The sequence below is a fragment of the Apteryx rowi genome, unplaced genomic scaffold, assembly GCF_003343035.1.
Source record: "Apteryx rowi isolate R43461 unplaced genomic scaffold, aptRow1 scaffold_24, whole genome shotgun sequence".
Classification (NCBI taxonomy): domain Eukaryota; kingdom Metazoa; phylum Chordata; class Aves; order Apterygiformes; family Apterygidae; genus Apteryx; species Apteryx rowi.
In genome coordinates, this window is record NW_020448752.1 from 101,616 (window position 1) to 124,604 (window position 22,989).

At 38.0% G+C, this 22,989-nt stretch overlaps 1 protein-coding gene across 4 annotated transcripts in view; it reads left to right on the top strand.

The window, feature by feature from the left end:
* The window catches only part of KLHL13 (kelch like family member 13), an 89,276-nt gene that overhangs the window by 22,678 nt on the left and 43,609 nt on the right, over positions 1-22,989 (top strand). For 2 of the 4 annotated variants that reach the window (XM_026066253.1, XM_026066256.1), the window contains exon 4: positions 6,289-6,360. The exons of the other annotated variants lie outside the window; for them this stretch is intronic. In XM_026066253.1, the coding sequence (XP_025922038.1) occupies positions 6,289-6,360 (72 nt within the window). The remainder of the gene's footprint in view (positions 1-6,288; positions 6,361-22,989) is intronic. 4 annotated transcript variants of the gene reach the window in all.

The window sequence follows — 22,989 nt, forward strand, 5'->3', positions numbered from 1 at the left end:
CGTGCTCTGAGAGCCTGACAGGCTGAATTAGGGTGCCTTGTTCTGCTTGACATCTGCCCTTGTCTGAGTAAGTCCAATTTGTACCATAGTAATAGGTACTTGAGCTGTGCCCTCAGTAATCAGTAGATTAGGGGTGTATGTGACAAGCTGGACACTGAAGGGACATGCTGTATCTAAGCTATTCAGTTTCCTAGTGAATGGACTAATATGTTCTGCTGGCCTTCCTGGGTTGTAGTAACAACATAAAGCTTTACCCTCTTAAAATAACTGGCAGGCAGCAGTTGGTTTATTACCAGGATTTTTTTTTCCTCTGCTATTGAGGAGAAAGTGATATCCAAAGGTCATTAGTTCTGTTGTCACAGTGGAGATAATAGTCTTTGACTTTTGTCATATTTGTTGGATTGCTTCTGTGTGCCTTTTTTTTTAAAAGGCAATGCTTGTGTAATCAGACTTTGTCAAGGGATCCATTTCACTAGCATTAATGTATTAAATATAAGTGATGATGAATGAGCTTTAATGTACTGAATTCATAACCATAGGTTACTCCTATTGGCAAAGGCTTTGTGAAGGAGGAAGAGTGCAGGTGAGAAGTGAAAGTCCTTCATAGAGCACTGAAGATATGATTCTGTAAGGACTTCAACATTTTAGGAGTACTTTACATCAAATTGATTAGATGTTTTTTTGGGGCCAGCTAAAAAGCTTTGTAATATTTTCATTCATCTTTGTAAATACGTGAGATAAAACTCGGTTCAGTGTACAAATCAAGGCATGAAATATTTAATCAGCTGACTTACAATTCATAACAGCATTTAAAACAATACTTTGGTACATACATCTCAATATTGCAAAAATTCTGCTATCTGCTACTGCAGTTTCGGTGCTGTGAGTTGAGACTCTCCTTGTACAGTGTCCTGACCTGGTGTCATGGGCAAGAGCCTGTAGTAATGAGTTGGTTTGTGGTCTCTGCCTCATTGCTGTAAAAGTGTGGTGCCATGTCTCAAAGAGCTTTTTCATCCATGTCAGTTTTCAGGTAAAAGCTATGTTTGCTGGTGATAAAATGAGGGTATTGAAGAATGGGAGGGAAGAGGGCAACCTGCCACCTGCAAGGCTTGTTAGGTGAATGTAGGCCAGCCAGTTGCCAACCTGCTTGTTCACAACTTACTATCCAAAACATTAAGTACAGCCTGAAAAGATGGATGTGGAAAGAGGTGCCGCTTCCACCACAGGCTGGACAGACACATGTGTGGTGTCTACTGGTGCGCTGGAATGAAGCAGTGGGGAAGAGCCGTGACTTTGATGTTGATGACGCTGTCGGCTGCAAAGCTAGACACAACGGTACGGTTCGGAGGTGGAGACATCTGCAGTGTCATCAGTGTGGGAAGATTATCTGCTTTGTTTGAGATCACCTTTAGAAATAAAGTACAATAAGGCTTTTTCATAAGTCCAGCTATTATCCTGCATGTCACTAAAAGTCTATAAGCAGACAGTTCTAACTTTAAACTTCAGTTTGATAAATAGTTCTATAAAACGCCACTCCGTGTTTGTCTTGAAATCTAACGGTGACTGTGATATTGTCAGACTTGTTGCTGTTAGAGTTCAAATTATGAAGCCCATCACTGTCAGATACAGATTGACTTGAGAGTCAAGATCCGTAAGGGCCCAGATGCCTGTGTCCTTAGACAATGAAACAATCCAATTCTAGCATGATTGTGCTAGAACAAATGCAAATACTATCAAGAGGCTGAAATTGTCAGATTGTCCTGAGATTAAAAGTTTGATTGCATTACAAACTGTATAAAATTTTTTTTCTTTTCCTATATAACAGCTCTGGACGTTTAATTTGCTGTCTACAACATCTTAAGGCTGCTGTAGCTATGCAGTGAAATAGTTTGTGTTTTGATTTGGTGCAGGCATCCTGGATGACTTCAGGATGTTATAAGATGATGAGAGTAAGGCAGTAGATCTTTTGGAGCTTTGTAATACACACATTGCTAATGTTTCTCAGTGTCAKCTTGCATCCTTCGTGTTRGGCTGTATTTATCACAAGCCAGATGTTCACGTTGCTTTAACAGTGCTCCCTCTGCTATACATGCTAGCTTTGCAGTAGGATGGTTTACATATAACAAGAATTACTTGTACTGATTTTAAATATGGTTTTGTGTTATGGAGTTCAGTGTAGTGGATCCTGTTCTATTAAACAGTCTCACTTCCTTTTAGTATATGTGGCTTTCTTGAAATTACACTGTTTGTAAATGATACTTCAGGAAGTCTGAACTGATCCAGCATATGCTTAATGCTGAATTTTAATGAACTCCTGTGTGCAGTATGAAGTGTGTTGGTGTTTCAGGAACAGAAGCTTCCTTAAATTTTGGGCTTTGGGCAGTTTCACACCTATGTTTTTAATGATGATCTCTTGGCTTTGCTACAAGGAGTCGAAATTAAATAGCTTTGGAAAAAAATATGTTGATTTTTAAATGTAGCAAGGAACATTTGTTTTAGTGTCTTTTCAATTAAAGAGAGAGCACCATGGGAAATGTACTGTTTTTGTTGTTTGGTTGTTTTTTTTTACGTTTCTCTCGTGCCTTATTTAACACTTGCTCATAAGCAACGCTGACACAACATATGCTGCAGTTGCGTGGTTGCTGCTGGATCAGAATAACCTGTAGTGGAAAGGCCTGAGCCTTTGTGCTGCTCTTGTGCTAGATGAGTGCTCAGCCATTGGCTTACACCTCCTGTTGTGTTTAGTTTTGGTGGCTGTCGAGCTGAAATAAATGTTTCAGTTGTTTGCCCAGATTTAGAGATACAAAGTGCTGCCTTAATAGTAGGTACTTACTTGCACTTGTCCTGCTTGCCTGTGGTTTGTCAGCCTTCAGCTCCTGCTTCTGGCTGCAAAGGCTCATAGGTAGTCTGTCTTGCCAGAGGAAGAAGTCTTGGGTTTTAAATTCAGAAATAAAACTTTAAAAGGATTGTTGAAGAGATTTATGAACTTTTTAAAGAAATATATATATTTTTAACTTCATCCAGATGACTGATTCTGTGGCAAGCACGAACCTTTTATTCTTTTGAATTTAATGATTCTAAGCTTGTGTTCCTGCTTTTTGTTCCGTAAAAATGCTAACTGAAGAGTACAGCTCAATATCTACTTTGCACAAACTCTGGGTAATACATTGCTTGAATCTTCGCCTGAGCAGCATCGCCAGTGTACAAATGTAAAATGGCTTAATAAGCCAAAGAGTGCAAAATGAGAGAGCGGGGGCAGAAGGGGATCTGTAGGAAATCAAACCAAGTGACTAAGAAGAAACAGTTCCAATGTATCAGCCCTCTGACAAATGTCAAGTGCCAYGCAGCATCGCTGACTTGGTGGTGATTGTTCTGAAGGAGAAATCATCGTGGCCTTTTTATAAGGAAAAGCACCTTCATGCTTAAGGGGTCACATGAAAGAAACTGTAGAGGTGCTTATTGGACAGGTTGCCAAAGGTTGATCTAATTAAGGGGAATAAATGCAGCAACAGCAGCAAAGCTGAGCCCTGAAGGACCTTGGAAAGCAGCCTTTTGTGCTTGATGTGGCGAGGGAAGCAGGAGTACCAGGTGGATACACTGGAATAAACTAACGTGGCTGAAGTGACAAGCCAGGAAGATGTTCAGCAGAGTTTCAGAGGATTAAGAAATGTGGAATTTGTCTGAAACCAAAATAATTTAATTCTGTGCAAGGTGGGTTTTACCCAAGTAGATAATAAGGGGCAAAATTGTTCTGAAGATGTAGAAATAGTTATGGGAAAAAAATGTTAAATGTTTGACAGTAACTCTTTATATGCAGGCAACACACTTTCCCAGGTGGTTTTGATGAAATAAATTGGTAAAAATTGTTTGCCGGGATGTAACTGTATCAGTTTAAGGCTTTTGCTAGTATAAATGTGTAAAGTATTTAAAGAAACAGCACACTTCATGTTTGCATCACCTTTTTCCCTTGGGAAGGGAGTAGAGGTATAGGAAACAAAATGCTTTTCTCCCCTCCTCCCCAACAAATCACCTGTCGGACAGAATTACACATCTGTAGTGATATAACTGTGCAGCAAGATGAAAGCTTAAATGCAGATATGTTTAAAGACCCAAGGTAAAATGTGAACAAATGAAAAGCCTGTTTTCCATGTAAATAGTGTTGCATTCACCAAAGGCTTTATATTATTAACATGTCTGAGGACCTAGTTCAACTTTGAATTTCACGTTCATTTCTAGAAGCTTTGTTGATGAAGAAAACTACTAAAATTCAGTGATGTTACAGAGCATGTTCTTGTTGTCTGGAATGCTTTGTGGTGACAAAAGTGACTTCTAATGCTGATTTTCATTGGAAAGTAATTTCTTCAGTGCATAATACAGATTTTTCAAGAAACCTTTCTAACGAAGAATCAAGAGGAGGAAGTAGTAAATGTTGAAAGTAGCAGCTGCTGTGCTATATGCATCTAATATGTTCCAAGTGCTTCAGAGGCAGGGAAGTGTTCACACTTTACTGTGAGCATAAGTGTATTCTGAGTAAATGTACCTGGACTGAAAGTCATATCACTTCATTAGATACCCTTATTTTAAGACACTCTAAGTGCCTAGTTCTAATTTTGAACTTCTGAGGAAAGATAAGTGCTTCTGAGCTGCTGTGTGCCCTGGATTGCATGTTTTGGCTCGAGTCAGATGGGCTATTTTAATTGTTAGTTCAGAGGCAATTATTTTTGGCCTTGTTCTCCTACCATTTGAAACTCTGATTTCTAGTCCTCTGATCTTTTAGGTACAGAATTTAAGCCTAATATCCTTTAATATTGGGTGGGAGACTTAAAAACAATTCAGTGTTTTTATTGCAGGACAGAGGTTTATATGCAAAAGGTGCATTTTTAAACAACTGCTTTAAATCTCGGGGATTTAAAAGGTGCAGAAATCTAACTTTCTCTATTGAGATCTATATTTGATATTGCTTTGGTTGTCCACAAAGTTCTCTTCCTGGTTTATTCAAAAAAAAAAAAMCCCACATTTTTTTAATGTCATTTGAAGATGATCTCAGTTGTTTGATTTCTTTGCTTAGTGCAAGATTATAGTATCACAGAAAAGACTAGCTTGGAAAGGTCTTCTGGAGATGAAAGCAGGGTTTTAGGTTAAGTCATCCCGGGCCCTGTCAGGCTGAACGTTGAATATTTCCAGCGAGGGAGACTCTACCACTTCTCTGAGCAACCTATTTCAGTGTTTAATTCTTCTCATCGTGAAGAGGTTTTTTTCTTTTGTTCCTGTTTTTTCTTATATCCAGACGGAATTTCCTCTGACGCAACTTGAGCCTGTTGCCTTTCGTCCTGTCACTGTGTGTCCTTGGGAAGGGAGTACGTCCATCTTCTCTATAATGACATTTCAGATGTTGCAAACCTGTGCTTATATCCCCCTGCGCCTTCTCTTCTTCAGGATGAACCAAGATGAGAAAATAGAGAACAATTCCATTCTCTCATTTTGTTTACTATTTATTTTAAAGATTAGGCCTTACTTTTCAGTTCATACTTACAAAGTTGAGGAGCAGCAAAGCTTTGGTCCTGGCATTGAAACTGAATACTATCATTATTTTATCTCCTAAATGTTCTCCTTGAGTTCCTAATGCACACATGAATGCAAGACACACAACACTAATCAGAAATTAGCATCCTAGATTAGAGCCCATCTTTGCAAGCAAAAGAGAACTAATTGAAGTTTATGATAGTCAAGGGAATAGTAGAAATACAGGCATCACAGCTGAATGGTAGAGAGAAAACTTGTGCAAAGATGGTTTGTAGGCAGTATGTTTGTGGAAGACAAAAAAAAAAAAAAATCCTAGAATGTAATTTATCATGGGATAAAAGCTTTTCATCAAGATTGATACTTTTTTCTATTATCAGTATTTTTTTGTCCTTTTTTAACTTAAGACTTTTCAGTTGATGGAATTTCTTCCTGAGTCAATTTTCTTTATGCTGCTGCTCTTGATAATCTTGACTTTTTTTTTCTTTAAAAAGCTCAAAAGGTAGTACTGAAATGAACCGCATGCAGATACTGTTGTGCTTGAATAAATTTTAGAGTGCATCTTTTGTCTGCTTTGTGGCTTTCTGGGATTTATTTTCCTTTTTTTAAACAAAAGGACTCATTTTCCTATCAGAACAACGGATGGACTTCACAAATCTTTGGCAGTTGCTGGCTACAACTTCATGTGTTCTACCATGCTAAGTATGCTTTAGGATGGCTACTCTTGTCTAAAATTACATATTGCATTTTATCTCCTTTGGTCAACAGGGGAGTTACTAACCTCGACGGCATGGATCATTCTGTGCTCCGAGGGGAGGTGTCAGCAGTGCTTCATGACAGGTATGTTGCAAGGGGCTACGTTCAGGGAGGAGTGTCCGTATTTGGGCTTTTTTTTTTTTTCTTTTTTTTTTTTTCCCCCAGGATGGCAACCTGAAAGCTTTTTTCCCATCTGGAAAGCAGAAGAAATCTGGAAAAACAAAGTAGCAAGTGACTTGGGAAATGAAAGGACCTAGTATATGATTCTGTCCGTAAACTAATTTGTTTTTCAGACTGTGGGTTATGTGATTTTTTCAAACAAACCCAGAAAAACCCAACGGCCTTTCTCTTACAGATCTCTAATCGAAGATTTTTGTGTTTTTTTTTTTTCTGATCTAGTTGATCTAGCTGCCATTGCATCTGCTTTTAGGTATCAGAGGCCAATTTTACAACAAGTAGGCAGTAACAAAGTTAATTATCAAACCTTTCAGAATATGCTTAAAACGCTGATTCCTGTTATGGCTGGAAAGGGATTTCTGTCTTAAAATATACAGAATACAGCTATTTATTTCTTTCTTTCGTCATTACACTTTATCTGCCATTTCTGCTATTTATTTATTTTTTAAAACAGGTTCAGGGCAAGGGTTGAGATGCTTACCTTATCTTGGAAGGAATCCCAGCAACCTTATTTCAGTGTCTTCCTATCTTGAAATGAAGTTCTTGATAGAGGATCAATTATGTTTAAGCATCTGAAACAGTTTTATAGCTTCCTGAAATCAGGTTACATTTTTATCTTTTGTTGTACTTTCTGTTCCTTTTCTATTAATGGTTGTCCAGTCTGATCTGTTTAACTTAAGATGTTAGGACTATTGGTTTCGTTCTTTCAAAGAAACCAGAAAAATCAGTATTTGTTTCTAGTGCAGTATCCTTCCGTTAAAAAATGAGATGTATTTGATATCTTGATTATTTTTTGTGCTTTTTGTAGTTGAAGTAGGAACTTCAGGTTTAATAAAATGCAAAAGAAAAAAGTTTAGGTGTCTTCGCTAAACTATTTGCTAAGCTATTTCTCATGAAATAGCTGCTTGCACGAGCCATTCTGACATATGTGCTGCAGATTAGTTGAGTATTAATATATCTGCGCACTGTAGGTTGGATGTTGATTGCACATTCCTTTGTAAAAGAGTTTTGTTGCACCAAGAACAATTGTTTTGATTTGATTTTGTCCAAGGAAGTGACAGATCCCTGTTTCTCTGCCCCACTATATCAAATAATAAACTGCAGCATGAATGTGAGTGTTCAGTAGTGTTGCTAGGAATCTGTTTTCCTTTGTAGGTGGTTGAAAATATTACTAGATGAAATGGCATCGTGACTAATGGTCTTCTGTTAATGTCGTTTAAGACTTCCTCATTGTTCACTTGGATTATTTATTAAGGGAATTTAAAGCTTTTATTTATCTAGGGTAATACATTGAAAGGGCTGTTTTGAGCATGTTTCTTAAGAATAAACGCTCAATTCTTTCTATTCTGAAGCTCGTATTGACATTAAGCAACCTTATGCTGCTTAGTGATTTTCAGTCTCCTGACTGGGCTGACTCTATTAGAGTTGTAGTTTCGTTGACTGATCTTGTGTATTATTGTCTCAGTCTAAACAGATAATTCATGGGACAACAGTGTGAGTTATTGAAGTTATGTTTTGGCAGTAGCTAAATCTGTCTTGAAGAATGACCAATCTCATCAGTATTCTGCTCTCCGCTTCAGTGGTTATTCTCACTAGTATGCTTGGGCTGGGATTAGAAGCGAAAGATTTTTCTGCTTTTTTGAAATAGGCCCACAAGTGCCTTTTGTCTTACCGGGTACATTTGTGGTAACTTGATTACTTGAGCCTATGCAGTCTCAAGTTACATTTTTCATCCTTGTGTATGAGTGAAATTCTCATGTACTGCTACAAATCGGTGAATGTCTATAGCCTTTTAGCACTCTTTGGTCAGCCACATTTCTGCTTAAAATAGAGAATAGCTGTTTAATGAATAATGCTGTAAAAACTGAAGAATAAACTATAAAAGCTTTCCTTAGAAGAGAGTAACGATGAATAAGTTCTGTCCATCTTCAAAAGTTTCCAGGTTCTAGTAAACCGAATTATACTTTGCTCCATCCTATTTCCTTCTAGCTATGCTTTAACACTTGGTTTTATTTACTAGTCATGCCTCCTTTTCCCCACAGCAGTGACATGACCTGTATTTTCTCTCCTTCTGATTAGTTCTGTGCACTTACTTTCTTCGTTCTCAGCATGTATACTTTAGTATTTTAGAGCAAGTTTGTTTTCCTTTGAGATGGGAATGCTGGTGTTTTTATATGAAACTTTTCGCATATATTCATGTAAGAATTAAATTTAGAAAATAACTGGAAAAAATCCAATGGATTTTTTGAGGTGATGAAAAAAAAACTTTTATTTATTGGACACTTGCAGTGTTCACATCCGGTTTCAGTACAGAATGTGTGTGTTTGGTGTGCTTGTTTAGGAGGAAATGATTTCTTAACTTCAGTTGAAGAATTAACCTCTTCAGTCAAAAGTTTGTGTTTCCCCAACGAATGCTTTGAGCTTTCCAAATTAATTTTTTTAACCAAGCTCTCCACAACTTCAGGTTTAATAAAGTAAAAACTGACAGCTTCTGTGTTGACTTGAATTTGAAAAATCTTATTTTTGACTATCTAGCTTAAAAATTTTCTTTTGCTGATAGACTGTTTCATTAAAAGCATCAACTTGTTGGATAATTTGCTGTTGTATAGCTAGAAGTTTATGTACAGGCCTGGTGACTAAATTGGTAGTATAACATAGGGTGCACTTTGTTTTACATTTTTTGCATGAAGAAGGGAACAGCGATTCAGATTAGAAACACCCTCCTCCTTGTTCCAAAGCTGTTTTTTTGCTTTTGGTTCAAATGCGTTTCTGGGTTGGTTGCAATTGAACTTCCTCTGTATGTGCCCTCTGACTGTTAACATCTGTCTGAATGTAGTCTTTGTATACTGTATGTGCTATGGTGCCTTTGACGCATGAAATGTTTGTAACTTGATATTGGTGTGGACAGCAAATAGGATTTAAAATAGTTTGTTTTACCTGTGAAAGAAGCGTATTGCTTTTAATAGGGTGGGTAAAATTTCAAACTAGGTTTGGCTGTTTGGGAAATCTGTTTTGTACTATGCTCAATACTGTGCGAGCAGTTTTTGCTAAAAAAGAGATACGACTCTGGAAAGTTCTCAGACTCGTGGCACATTATTAGCAGCATAGTGTAACATCCTGTTAATTGCCACTTTCCCTTTTGTTTTCGTATTTCTGATTGTCTTCTGTCCCTTGGGTGGATGTGTCTGTTATAATTGCTCTCTTGATGGCAAGTGTTGGGAGGTGGGTGGAGAACAGGCGTAACTGTTTCCTGGCTCCCTTTGGTGTTTGTTTGAATGCATGAGGTTAAAAAGAGAAGTTTTATCCAAAGCAACTTAATGCCATATGATAAGAAAATGTTTGAGTCCTAAATCTAAATTAATCTACTCAAAAAATATGTATAATGTTCTCCCTTAGACCTGTTTTTCTCCACATAAGTAACTTATCCATTGCCACCCTGTATTTAAACCGTGCACATCACTTTTGGGTATGGACTGGCATAATTTTTGAAATTAATAATGTGCAGGAAGTTGGAACTCTTAAATAGCGGCTGCTGTTTCAAAAATGAATTCTTTTAGTATGCAGTTTAAGCCGCTTTAGCTAGCAGGTGATCATCTAAATAAACACATTTGAAATAAAAGTTGTCATCTTGAAAAGCGGAATGCTATCCTTAAATTCTTCTTGTAGTCTGTTTAGGAATGCCATCTGTTGATGAATAAACATGTTTTTTCACGTTCCTTCCTCCCAGAAAATACTTCTTGGTGCTTTCAACTGTAATTAATGTCCCGAGACATTAGTCAAGCATAAATGAGTTAAGTTGTTACTGATTCATAAAGAAAGGGGGGGGGAGCAGAACTTTTCTATTGATGCATCTGTGTTTTGCTTCATTTTGCTGGTTAAAAGAAGTGACCTAATTTTAAAAAGGCAAAAATGTTTCTTTGCGGGTGCTAAATACTTTATTGGTACTTCCTATACTTAAAAAAAAAAAAAAAAAAAAAAAAAACCACTCAAGGACTTCCTTGGAGTTTGCACCTTACTAGAAGAAGAAAAAAAAAAAACAACACCACCAAAACCTGAACAAAAACCCCTGACCTTGCACTGTGAAAAATGCACTTCTATAATCTGTTTTTTTAATGCTAAAATTCATCCACATGTGCCTGTTCACACATGCACCCTGGTAATATTTTTCTGATGGCTCCAACGTCTTTGGACATCTGGGACGTTTCTGTGATTCAAGTTGTAGTTCACTTGGATGCAAAATCAGGCATATCTTAGAGAATAATTATGCAGTGGTGGAGACTATGCTGGAAAAACAAGACGCCCAATCTTATTTGGGTGTTCACTATATGGGGAGATGGGTAGATTTTGCATTTTAAAGTAACTGATTTGTTTTAATGAGCTGCACTTCAAACTTACCAACACTTAAGCATACCTTGTAAAAATGAGAAGTGTTAGGTTATTTGCATTAGTGCCATGAGCTGGACAGAGAAAATCAAAGTAACTATTTAAGTTTTTTCATGATCTTCAGAGGTGTTATAGAAGCATCCTGCAGGGTCAGTGAAGACTGAGGGAAACCAACTGCAGCTGGTTTTTCAGACAGTATGTTCTGCTATTGCCTGGTGACTACTGAGTCCATAAATATTTTGAAAGCAAGATGTTCACTGAAATCCAGATATCAATATGATATTTGTTTCTGCAGGTAATAGTAAATTTAGCATCTGAAAATAACAATACACTATTAAAATGCAAAAGTATGTTGCCAGCAAAACCTTTTGGATGGTATTTCTACTACCACTGCTCTGCCTCATCTTATGTGTATATTTATGCCTGATCTATCCGTGACATTCCTGAAATCTGAGCATTTTGCTAATCTCCTTCCATCTTCCCAAGCTATGTTATCGCTTCCAGATCCATTGCTTTGGATATCAAAAGTTTTCAACGTGCAACTGCCAAATTCCAAATTTCTAGTGTTGTTTTTCTGCTTCAGCTCACCTGAAATGTAGCTGACAGCCAGATCGATGGAGATGTGCCTGCAGAACATCTGGAAGGAAACTTCGTTTGAAGTAAATGTCTTAAATTTCCATGTGCTCTCAATTTATTTCTGTTCTCTAAGAGAGCGTGAAGGTCATGTATCAACAAGTCAGCAATTTCTCGGTACCCCAGCTGGACAAGGGTAGCAAAGCCGTGTTTGCGGTTGCTGAAAACGTAGCTCAACGTGACATGGGTGAGTCAGAGCAATGTGGGAGTAAAGCAGAACATGAGAACTGAAGCAGAGGAGTTTGCAGGCTCTGTAAAGCTGTTCTCGCCAACAGCATCTTGGGTGCTGCCTGGGTTCCTCTTTGCTCGCACAGCGAGCCTTTCTCCCCTCTTTTTCCCTCTCCCTGGTATTTAGAGAGCAAAGGTGACTGTGTTCAGTTCTGTTTTCAGATAACAATTAGAGCTGGGCCTATGTAGTACAATATATAGTAATCTTAGTTGGATTTTGCTCACAGGCTTTACCGTGGCGTGTTAGCAGGACTTCACTGGTCTGTCACTGTAAACCAGAAATCCTTCTCATTGTTGCTGGTTAGTGGGGTGTGACAAAGGCTTTGACTGATGAGGAATAATTATAGGAGGCACCCTGGTTTGATCTGGAGTTAGACTGGCCATCTCTCTGCTCTGCAAGGCTTAGGAGTAACGAAGAGTGCCGTTTAAGAACAGTGGTGGCCTTGTTTTCCGGACAGTTAAAGTATTGGGTTATGAGACCATTTACAGTGCAGAACTTGGGGGCAAAGGGAGGGAAAGGAGGGTAAATGAACTGAATCACGTTACTGAATTTTGCTGTTATAAAGAATTTATTATGTGCATTTGACAACTGAAAGGCAAATCCAGACTCGATAATTGTCCTACTTTTTCCGAATGGGATACGTGTCCTTTGGATTCTGTATTCTTTCATCAGATTACATCAGTGAAACAAAAGCTTAGTCATACTGTGGCTTCTGCATTTGCTCAGTCGTGTTGGTGAAAGATAATCATAAATAGAGTGCTTATCTGCCAATACTGGAATTTAGTTATTTTCCATAGAATCACTCGATGCGATGATTGAGAATCTTTAATAACTTCTTAGCTGTTTACATAATTATTTAACAGAAAGAAATCTTTTTGCTGTAGTATATCAGTATTTTGAATTGGGTACTGTTCAGAAATCCTAAAAAGCTCATTCCAGGATCCAGCAGAACTTTATCACAAAAAAAGTGCTTCTCTTCAGCAGCTGCTTTTTGTGTTGCAAGGTGTTGGTAGTTCCCATACGCTTCTGCTTCGGTTAAAGAATCAGACAGGAAAAGGTATGTTTATGCATGTTGTTTCTTGATTCAGGATATGAGCCAGGACACGAGTTTTCTGAAATTTGATCAGAAGCACTGAAGAAAGGGTAGACTTCAGTAATAGTGTTTATGTAAAACTCCCGTGGTCCGGTAATTGCTGTAACCGTTGGTTTCCCTGTATAGTTTTATTATTTGCTTGGCAGTTTTTTAATTCAGTGTTTACAAAGACTCTTGTGGCAAATGTTCATTTTATCTCTGATCTAACAACTGGATTTTGCTTTATGTTCAGTACTGACCCTATTGAATAAATACCTGGCTTACTGCCCTTCCTAATCTGACTACTGTGTCCTGTGCCATTGGATATGGAGTAGTTGGCTCAGCTGAGGTTTCCCAGGTGCCCCCAAATTAATCTTACCTTCTTTTCATGTTTCCTGTGTATTCTACTCAAAGGCTTCAGCTTTCAAGGGTTTTAGTGTCATGAAAGTACTGAGTTCATTTGAGATTTCCCTTGACTCAGCAGACACCAGCAGTGCTTCAGCGTGAGTTTTGAAATGCAGATGCAGAGTTCCAAGAGAGCGAAGAGGTGCTTTGCTAAACTACAAAATTGCTTCTCTTCCATAGTAGTTATAAATACCTTGAAATACATGGACAGGCAGGAACAATCCAGGAATGACTGATGTCGGACCTTATTTATTTATTTATTTATTTTTAGTTTGATTATTTTAACACTTCACTATCTGGGATGACAACATTACATTTTTTCATACAATACTTTGTTCAGGTGGCTGCAGTCGCATTATGCCTGGCCTGAGTTACTTTCTTGGTTCTTCTGAGGGTTCGTTGTGCAACCTTGGTGTTGTATTAGTTATTTCTGCAGTGGTTCTTGAAAAGGATGCAAGTAAATAAAAAGCTGTTGTTCTGGCATGACTTCTGGTGGTGTTTGTGATTAAAGTAATGTTTTGTGCTTCTCATCGTGTGTATATACCCCTTCTGTATGTTGTGATCGTTCTGCCTTGTGTGGGCAAAATAGTAATTACAGTATCTCCAGAAACCAAAATGCTGAACTTAAGAATTAGTGAAAAACCTTAATTGTAAGAACATGTTAGAGCAAAGTTTTGTTTAACATAAGCTTTGCTTTGTTTAGAGATTCAGAAAATGATTATATAATAAAACATATAGTGCTAAGAGCTGAATATATAACTGACAGAATATACAAAGGCTTATTGGAAAGTGTGATGAGCAAATGGGGATGCTTATAGACATTCTCATATTTCAGCTGTGTCTGATGCTGATTGTTACCTGTCCACAAGTATCTGAGCATGGTTTTGGGCTTGTCTAATACCTATACCAACACAGGCTCTCTAATTACATTTTAAACTCCTGTGATTAAAATTCTCTAGTTTAAACTTACAATGGAAAACTGGCAAGAAGTAACTAATTTGTGGAGCAAAGAGTGGCTAAGGTTGGAGAATTACTAGATACATGTTTTGTGAGCAACAGTGGCGCATCAGAGCTGAAAAACTGTTGGAGTCAGTTATCAGCATGCTTTTATCAACATAATTTCATACTTATCTTTAGAAAAGGAAGAAGGTATAAAAATGCTCTGCTTTTTCTGTCTGAAAAATTGCATGTGGAACTGTGAAATCTAGAAACAACTTTACATTGAAAGCTTCATTTCTGCAGAAACTTGAAAACAATCAAAGTCCTTGAAATGGAGTCCTGGCTTAACTTCATCCTTCATCGTGTGCTTAACAGCACAGATCATTTTGCACAGTTCCCGATACAATGCAGAAGAGAAGGAAAGGTGTTTATACCTTGCAGCTCAGTGTATTTGTCCTACTGTAGTTTAATGATGCTTTGGTGGGAGATAAGGTAAAGAATTTTGATTGCTGGCCTCATGGAAACTGTGCTGGATGTACCTATTAGTCCAAAACATTTACGTGTTTACGTATTTTATAGGTCTCGCAAGGATTCTCTCCTGGTTCAGACAAGGTCTGTCTAGCCCTGTATCGAGTCTCTGACCATGGCCAATAGTGAGCATTTAGGGAAGAGTGCGAGAACAGGACAAGTATGTGATGAGACTTCACAGTATCATCTCCCAGCTCGTGGTTGTTTATGCTCAGGAACCTTCTAGACCAGTGATGGATGTCGCCCTGTTTTATAGCACTGGATGGATTTTTTTTTTTTGATTATTACTTTGTACAGCTGCTTATTTGAATCCATGTGTGTTGTAATAGGAAATTGTTACTGGAAAGCTGATAGCTTGATAGCCGAAGCACATGCTCTGTGAAGAAACATCTCCTCTGCTGCTTGGCTGCTTGTTTTTTTTTGTTTTTTTTCTCCTTCCTTCAACAAACTCTGGCTAGCTTCATTTGATACTCCGTATTTATTCTGTTGGAGATGTGGTGAATAATTACTTCTTGTTCACCTTTGCTATGCTTTTTGTGGCATTATGGACCATTAACGTGTTTATTCTCGGTTATCTCTCTTTGACGTTGCTAAGTCCAGTCAACAAGTTGTTCCTTGTACAGAAATATGCTTGCTCAGCTTTTTCACCCTTCCCTACCTTCTCCAAGTCACTTGTACAGCTGTTGAGATGGGGCAAAGAGCAGAGCAGCTCATATGTCACGCCAGGTAGCGCAGGGGAGTGGTGCTCTGTGTTACAGGAGGTGACACAGGCCCAGGCACTTTGCAGCTGGGTCCAAGCTTGTACAAGCTAATGTTGTAAAAATCTACCAAAACAAGGAAAAACAAAACAAGCAAACAAAAAACCTCAGTCATATTTTGCATCTGTGTCCTGTTTGAAGTGAATTTTCTGTGAATGGTGGTTTTTCCCATTTAAAATGGAAATTTGTAAAAAAAAAATTAGTATTCGTCTTGTAGAGCAGTTCTTCTGGATACCAGAAGGTGGCATAACTGATTTTCCTAAAACCATTTCGAGTGCAAGAAATACACAGGATACCACTAAGCTTATTTTTAAAAGGTCAAATTTTGATCCAAGGGAAATCTGATCAGTTTAGCGCTTTAAATTTAAAGCAGTTATTTAAAGATGCACACATTCTGCTGTTTTTCAAAATGCAAAAACTCTGGTGGGATTCATGTTGGCTTTTATGGCTAAAATTTTTGAAGTTGGAAGTAATTTAACTGAATCACAGGATGGAAAGAAAGGGCTGTCCATCATGTGTATGGTGGAATTTTTCCTGAGATGCTTTACGGAATCTTTTTTTTCCCATGAACAAGTTGTTTAGACATTTTGCCTTTACTAATCTGCAAAATGAGACCAACTTCAGCCTGCTTTAAGCTCTTCATGTTTCTGGTGCTATGCAAAAATAAACCATTAATACGGTATAAATTAAGTTTTATGTCATAGCAACTCCACCTACATGCAGATTTATAGGTGTGCTCATATCAGTTTTTTGAAGCAGTAAGTAGAAAGTGTGTGCAAAAAAGACCAATAAGCACTGAAATGAAAATCATTTTTCAGTGTGATATCGTTGTGACAAACTGGAAACTTAATCTTTGCAGAGTTTTGCCATTCGTCAGAAGAAAAGAAGTTGATGTAATAACTGTAATAGGGCATTAGATACCATCTTGCCAACACTTTCACAAGAAACTAGAGAAGCCTATTGCTGGAGTAGCTATAGGGTGCATCAAAAAGCAGTTAAGTGTACCCAAAAAGGAAGAATTATTTCCATTTTAAGACAGGGCATATTGATAGAGTGACTGAGGAGAGGGGACTCAAAACTGGGAAAGGAGAGGTTGAACAGCAGTTCTTCAGGAAAGGTCTGAGACACAGACTGGATCTTGACCTGGGAGGTAGATACTGCATTTGGGATTTCCAGCCACTACATAGCCAGCAACAAATCTGTCCGCTATCAACTTGTATTTCATTTGTTGTGCTTGGTTTTGGGAGTTCCCACGTGGTGTGATGTGTCTGTTTCTGAGCGTTGCCCTTCAAGATATCCGGGAACCAGTTGTCAGTAGTGTAGAAGAAAGCAATGAAAGTGATTGGAGAGCTAAAAACTTTTTATGATGAAAAAGGAAAACAATTAGTGTTATTTAGTTTGAAGAGGAACAGACTGTAGGAAGAAATAATACTAAAAATTTTCCCCAATATTTCTTGCCCAATCAACTACAAATTTTTAGATCTATTTAAAAGCCAGGTGTTCAGTTTCACAGTGGTGGGATTGGAGTTGACTCTAGAGCTGTTGGCTGAGATCCTTGTGCATGGGTGAAACACAGCAATTTGGCGGGGGGAAGGCTGATACATGTTGATTTTGCAGTAAAACCTGATTTTGCTGAATTGTTAAATTGGTGTAGGACACAAACAAAACTGGAAGTATTTAAATATATGTTTTTTTCTCTTTCCTTCAGCTCCCTCTGGCAGACAAACACCTGAATTACAACAGTTTTGAGTCTGAGTTACTTTAAACTATATATCAAAGAAAGGCCTGTCCCAACTCTGTTATGATAGTTCAGTATACTGCTCAAATCAAAAGAGAATTTTCAGCTATAGAAATGTAGATGACTGCAGCTACAGAATGTACGGAAATAGAAATATTTCTTGTTTAGTAATAGCTCCCTCCTGTAGAGCCCTTTCGCACATCACAGCTCTGTAATGCCATGTCACCCCAAGAACCTTTGCACCATGCTTGTCTATTGATTTCTTTTTTTTCTTCTTTCCCCTCCCCTTTAATGCAGACTTTCCTGAGCCTGCTGAGCTTCACTAGAGTAGCACAGATGGGAGATGTGACCGTTTTGCTTAAAAATCTAATGGTGTTTGCAGAATTGTTAGCCATTTCTTTTGCTGGCTTATCTCCTATGACAACAGGTAGAAGGGAAGTGGTGGCACTGCTCTTAATACCTGTCGTATGGCTTCTGTATCCCTCGACACACCACAGTGCAGCTCTCCTACCCAAGCCGTGGCTGAGGCTTCCAGGTGTGTGCTTCGGCAGGACAGTTCATCAGGATGAAACGCAATGGTCCTATACGCAACAGCACCTGCAAAGCTGTAGAAAACTTTGCCTAGGCTGTACGGTAGTGCTGGTAAAATGGCTCTTCAGTGGGAACCGTATAAACTGCTACATGGAAATTTTCGAAAGCACCGGACTTCAGTCTTTCATGTTTTAAAACACTGAAGTTCATTGTGGCAGTCCTTAGCGAACCTAAATGTGATTTAAAATATTCCCCAAACTTTTATTCCATAATGGTTTATAATCAGGAGATTCTAAGCTATTTGGTTTGAACACCTCATGATTTTGGGACTCCAAATGTCAGATTATCCTTCTGCTGTGAGTCTTTCTAAAAAAAGTCTTGTGCTCAGACTTTTCTTGCTACATACAGTTTTCTTTATGCAAAAAAACATGCCCTGAGTTGATCCTAAGTTATATGGATAGTTACTATTGTCACTATACAGGGATGTATAACTGCAAACTTGTTCCAGTCTGCTAAGTGAATATCCTATAACTGTTACTTTAAATTTGCCTTTTGAAGTGAATTCATGGCTTGTATATTTGTCTGCCATACTAAACTTGAATAAAATACTTAACCTTCATCTTTAGAAACTTTGCACAGAAAACACAAAGATTTCTTTAAGTTTATATCCATATAAATACTAGGGGAGAATACAGTTTATAATTTTCTTTTTATAATTTAACTATTATGCAGGACTTGTGACATTTGATAATGAATTAGAAATAGAATATAATAGTATATTTCAAACAAATTGAACTGTTTAATCTGAAGCAGTCACTTTTGTGATCGTTCTTACTTTTTCTTATTTCCTGGAAAAATCTTTTGAATAGGTACTGTCCAATTCTGCAGAAGTCAAACTTTGCTATTAAAGCTGTTCCATGCATTTTAAGACTGCAGATTATTCCAGATAAGACTGAGGTGCAAATCTTCCTTGAGCTGCAAACACACTTCCTCTGCAACTTTGCTCCTGGCTCTCCCCAAGTGAGAAGAAAACCTCTGAAAACTAACCACTCTTTCAATTTTTCACTGCTGCTGTTGGGAATAGAAAAGCAGAAACACAAGTGCAAACTAGGTTGCTCCATTTTGCTTTCCGTTTGGAAACGGGTAACATAGAGGTTATCACTAGTGTGATTTGCTGAGGAAGGGAGGATCCTGAACAAATAAGCTAGGGAGGCCCCCCCGGCCCGTGCTGGCTTTCAGGTAGAAGTCTTTGGCCTGCACCTACCTTGGTCAAACAGGAGGAGCTGATTTGTGGTTGCCTCTGGCTTATAGGCAAAGAAATTGAAAAGAGGCAATTTAAAGCCTGGGGTTTTAGTACAATATTCCTTTGTCTCATGTGCCCTGTTCAACTGTTTTGGCTTCAGTACTGATTTTACCTGTTACTTACTGCGTTTAGTTGGAAAGATCTGAAGGCTTAATCTCTTTTCTAGTATATAGAAACTGCAGGGGTTTTTTGTGCTGGTGAATATGGGAAATGCAAGTATTGGTGATAAATTTGAAACCTAGCTTTTTGCTGTGTAAGCCTTTCCTACAGCCTTATGGATGAAGACAAGCTGAACTTTTAACAATGAGTTGCCAGTTCAATAAAATCTATACCTAATTTATACCTAAGACTAGCTGATGGTAAACAATTAAATTGATGGAATCTCTTTTAATACCGTTTCTTCTGTGGCTCCTTAAAGTGATGCAGCGAGCAGCAGTGAAACGACTGTATGCAGTATGGTATAGTAGCTTCAAGTCTCCTGGAAGAAGTGTCCCCGCTATTTGTTGGCCTACAAATTGCACATCAGGATTTCCGACAAGCTGGACTTAAGCCCCAGCATCTTCCTCAAACTTTTCAATCTCTGTGACCCTTAGTCTTGCCTTAGGGACTTTGGCCTTCGGCTAATGCCTTCAGCCTGCCCTCCTTGGAAGTGATGTAGATTGTGGGTTAGCAGACGGGATCCATCAGTGACAACGCAGTGGGAATTCCTGCGTTCACAGAAAGTTCATCTTTGTCTTTAAAAGAAACGGATTACTGTTCTTGCTGTATGTGTCCGTAGTGGCTTAATGCACTTCATTCTTGCCTCCCCCTGCCTGCCCTTTTGAGTAGGGAATGCTTTGTGTGCGCATGCAACAGCAAAAACTCACCTCAATGGGTAAAGACAATAATAAGCCTTAGGGAATGCAAAATGACTAACAGATTCCATGTAAATAGTGTAAAAAAGCCTAGAAACTGCTATTTTGAGAATATTTTCAAAATATTTTAATAAACACATTAGTATTGTCATTTGCAATTTGCAGTCTATGGTGCAGGAAATACTAAAGCTTTTGGTGACTGGAGCTCACTCCGGTCTTCCTTCTAGTTACTGAACTGCTTAATATATTTGCATCATGTGGGTCTGATGTGTGAATGTGTTTAGGCATGCTTTACTAAGTGGAATTGTGCAGACCACAGATGATAACAGCTGTGGAGGAGATGCTTATAGATTTTTGTAGTTCAGATTGACCTAATAAAAGTAACTGTTGTTTCAGACCAAACATTTTCCATAGGATCAGTCTGGCTGCTGTGACTGTGCGTTCGGTTTTCTATGTAATTTTATTAAATACGGGTATGTAATGAGCTGGGGAAGATAAGCACAGTACTTTGAATAAATCAGCATTAATTCAAAAGCATTTCTTCTTAACTGTACGTTGTCAGTAGAGTACACAGGCTTAGCTCAGAAGTTCGAAACGTTCATTAACTTGCTTTGGTTTTAAGAACTTATTTTACCTACTGCTATTTCTGTAGGTAGTAATTCACCCAAGCAGAGCTGAGGTTTTGGTTTTGCCGGTGTTATAACTTGTAGCCTGTAGTTAACAGTGCATCCCAACTCCTGGAAGTGGTCTTCTGCTGGAGACCTTACCTCCAGCTGAGAGAGCAAAGCCCTCTTCAGGATACACAAGGAGAAAATGCAGGGCATCCGCAAGTGGAGTAAAATAAAAAGTACTTTCATGAAATATACACTTAGGAGCATGTTTGACATTTCTGACACTATGCGTAGTTACAAAATATACCCAAAACAGAATTTGTTATTTTAGTAAAGTAAGCTTACTAAATATTCCCAGAATAAAGAATGCAAACACTATACAGATTAGTGGTTCTTCTCATTCCTTATGAGTGTCCCTTTTCCTCTGAGTTTCTGGGAAACTGACTTTAGATTTACCTGTTTGTTTGAAAATATCATCTCTGTGACCTGATAGGAAATAAATTTGTTTACTTTTCAGTGTTGCTGATTAGTTTCAGAAACTTCATAGGCTTTCAAGATATTTTCCTTGCTAATGGATGATAATTGCAAGGACCAGGGTTGTGGATTTTTGAGGAATGTGTATATGCAGCTGAGCTCCTTGCTTGGTAGTGGAGAAACTCCTCACTCAACGTGGTGACTTTTCAGTCAGTCAGCAGCTGCTACCTGTTTGGTTTGTTGAGGAATATACATTTTGGTAGTCTGAAAATCATGTGAAACCTAAAATCTATCTTTCTAAGTGAGGTGTTAAGGAGGGAAGGAGAAATGGCTTTGTCAGATATAGTTACATACATTTGTTATATTATGTATGTATATATTTATATATAGCGTGGGTGTATATGATGTGTGTATGTATATAGTATGCATGTATATTTATACATAAAACAGTATCTTTCTCTGTAATGATGTATCCTAAAATGCTACTGCAGCAAGTTCCTATTTTATGTAGGAAAAAACGCTGAGTAGGCGGATGGCAAACTGCAGTATTTTTTTGTTAAGCATGTGGTACATGCCCTGAATGGAAGCCTGACTGCTTCACTTAATATTTAAAGACTTGGTGTTTTTTTTCTCCTGTTTTAGAAATAGCCCTACATATATTGCCACAGAGACAGGAACTTGTACTGTTTATAGCATGTTGACAGTGGGAGGGACTGGCTACAAACCTAGTTTATCTCATTTTTTGTGCTTTTCTATCTGTGGCTATTCCTCATTCTTTCATGAGCAGTCAGCCCAATTTAAAGGAATTGATTACATTTGAAAATAACTTTTTTAAGCGTCTCTGTTCCATTTAAGAAACCCTGTGCATCTTGATGTCTGCTGTGCCAATGCTGCAATAATATATCTGGTGTCTGAAGTTTTTTTCCCCCATTTCTAAAAATTCTTTGAGGCAACACAGTAGACAGCAAGTCAAAGCACACGTGTATTTCTGTCTTCAGCTGTTTTAATGCTTATTTCTTTGTTTAAAAAATCTAATTGAAAGACGACTGCTTTGTAAGACAGATCTCTGAGGCTTCTAGAAAAGTCATAGTTTCAGGAAAAGCTTTGCCAGATGCAAGTTGCCACTTTTTCTGTAATGTTTTAATATTTGGGGAATGTTAGAGCGTCGCTGTAAGGAGACTGCAGGCGTAACTGCACTGGTTTCATCTGCACTCTTTTTTCAGGCAGGGATTTGCTGTGCCTTCATATGAGTCTTGCTATTAATATTTTCAGGATGCATGGTCAAAGAAATTGTATTAATTAGCTGGCTCACATATAGGGCAGTACAGGAGACTCCATCTCTTAATTATTCTCTTCCAGTAATCAGGACAGCTGCAGTTTAATAGATTGAAAAGCCAGAGGTAAAGGCATGAGAAGCATCGGTGTGAAGGGGAACGGAGAGCTGAATGAGGAAGCCAATTAAACACACCGTAAATTTTTAGGAGGCCTGCAGAGAAGTGTTACGCATCCTTATTTGCTTTTATTTGGTTTCTAGGCCTGTGCCTTGAGGATCGTATTTAAAATGCTGGTTTTCAAGTGACTGTTGCATTTGGGCTCCATGTCTTCAGGAATGTTTGATCAGATTTCTGGGGGGTTCTGTTTCATTTTCTTCTATATTAAAATGTGTAGTAGTATACATCAGTTCACCACATTGGTAGTTATAGGTTACACAAAAGACCAGAAAAATTTCTTCCAGTGTTTAATCGAATTTCTGCCTTCAGTTTGGAGCAAGTATTTTGTTAGAGCTAATATCATGTAACAATTTTTTTTAAATGGAAAAATGGCTTTAAATCCACCACTTTTTAGGACATAGATGTTGAGAGGAAATCTCAAAAGTCTGAAGGTGTTTACAGATACTAATCAACACCAACATTTTAGCCTGTCTGTCATAGTCTGACACTTTTCTTATATGAAGAAACACTTTTTCAGTAGGAAGTAGCTTAATTAGAAAATATCATTTTCATGACTCAGTAAATATTTAGACCTTTCTGTTGTCTACATTTCTGGGTGAAACTGGGAGGTGTACATCACAGTCACTG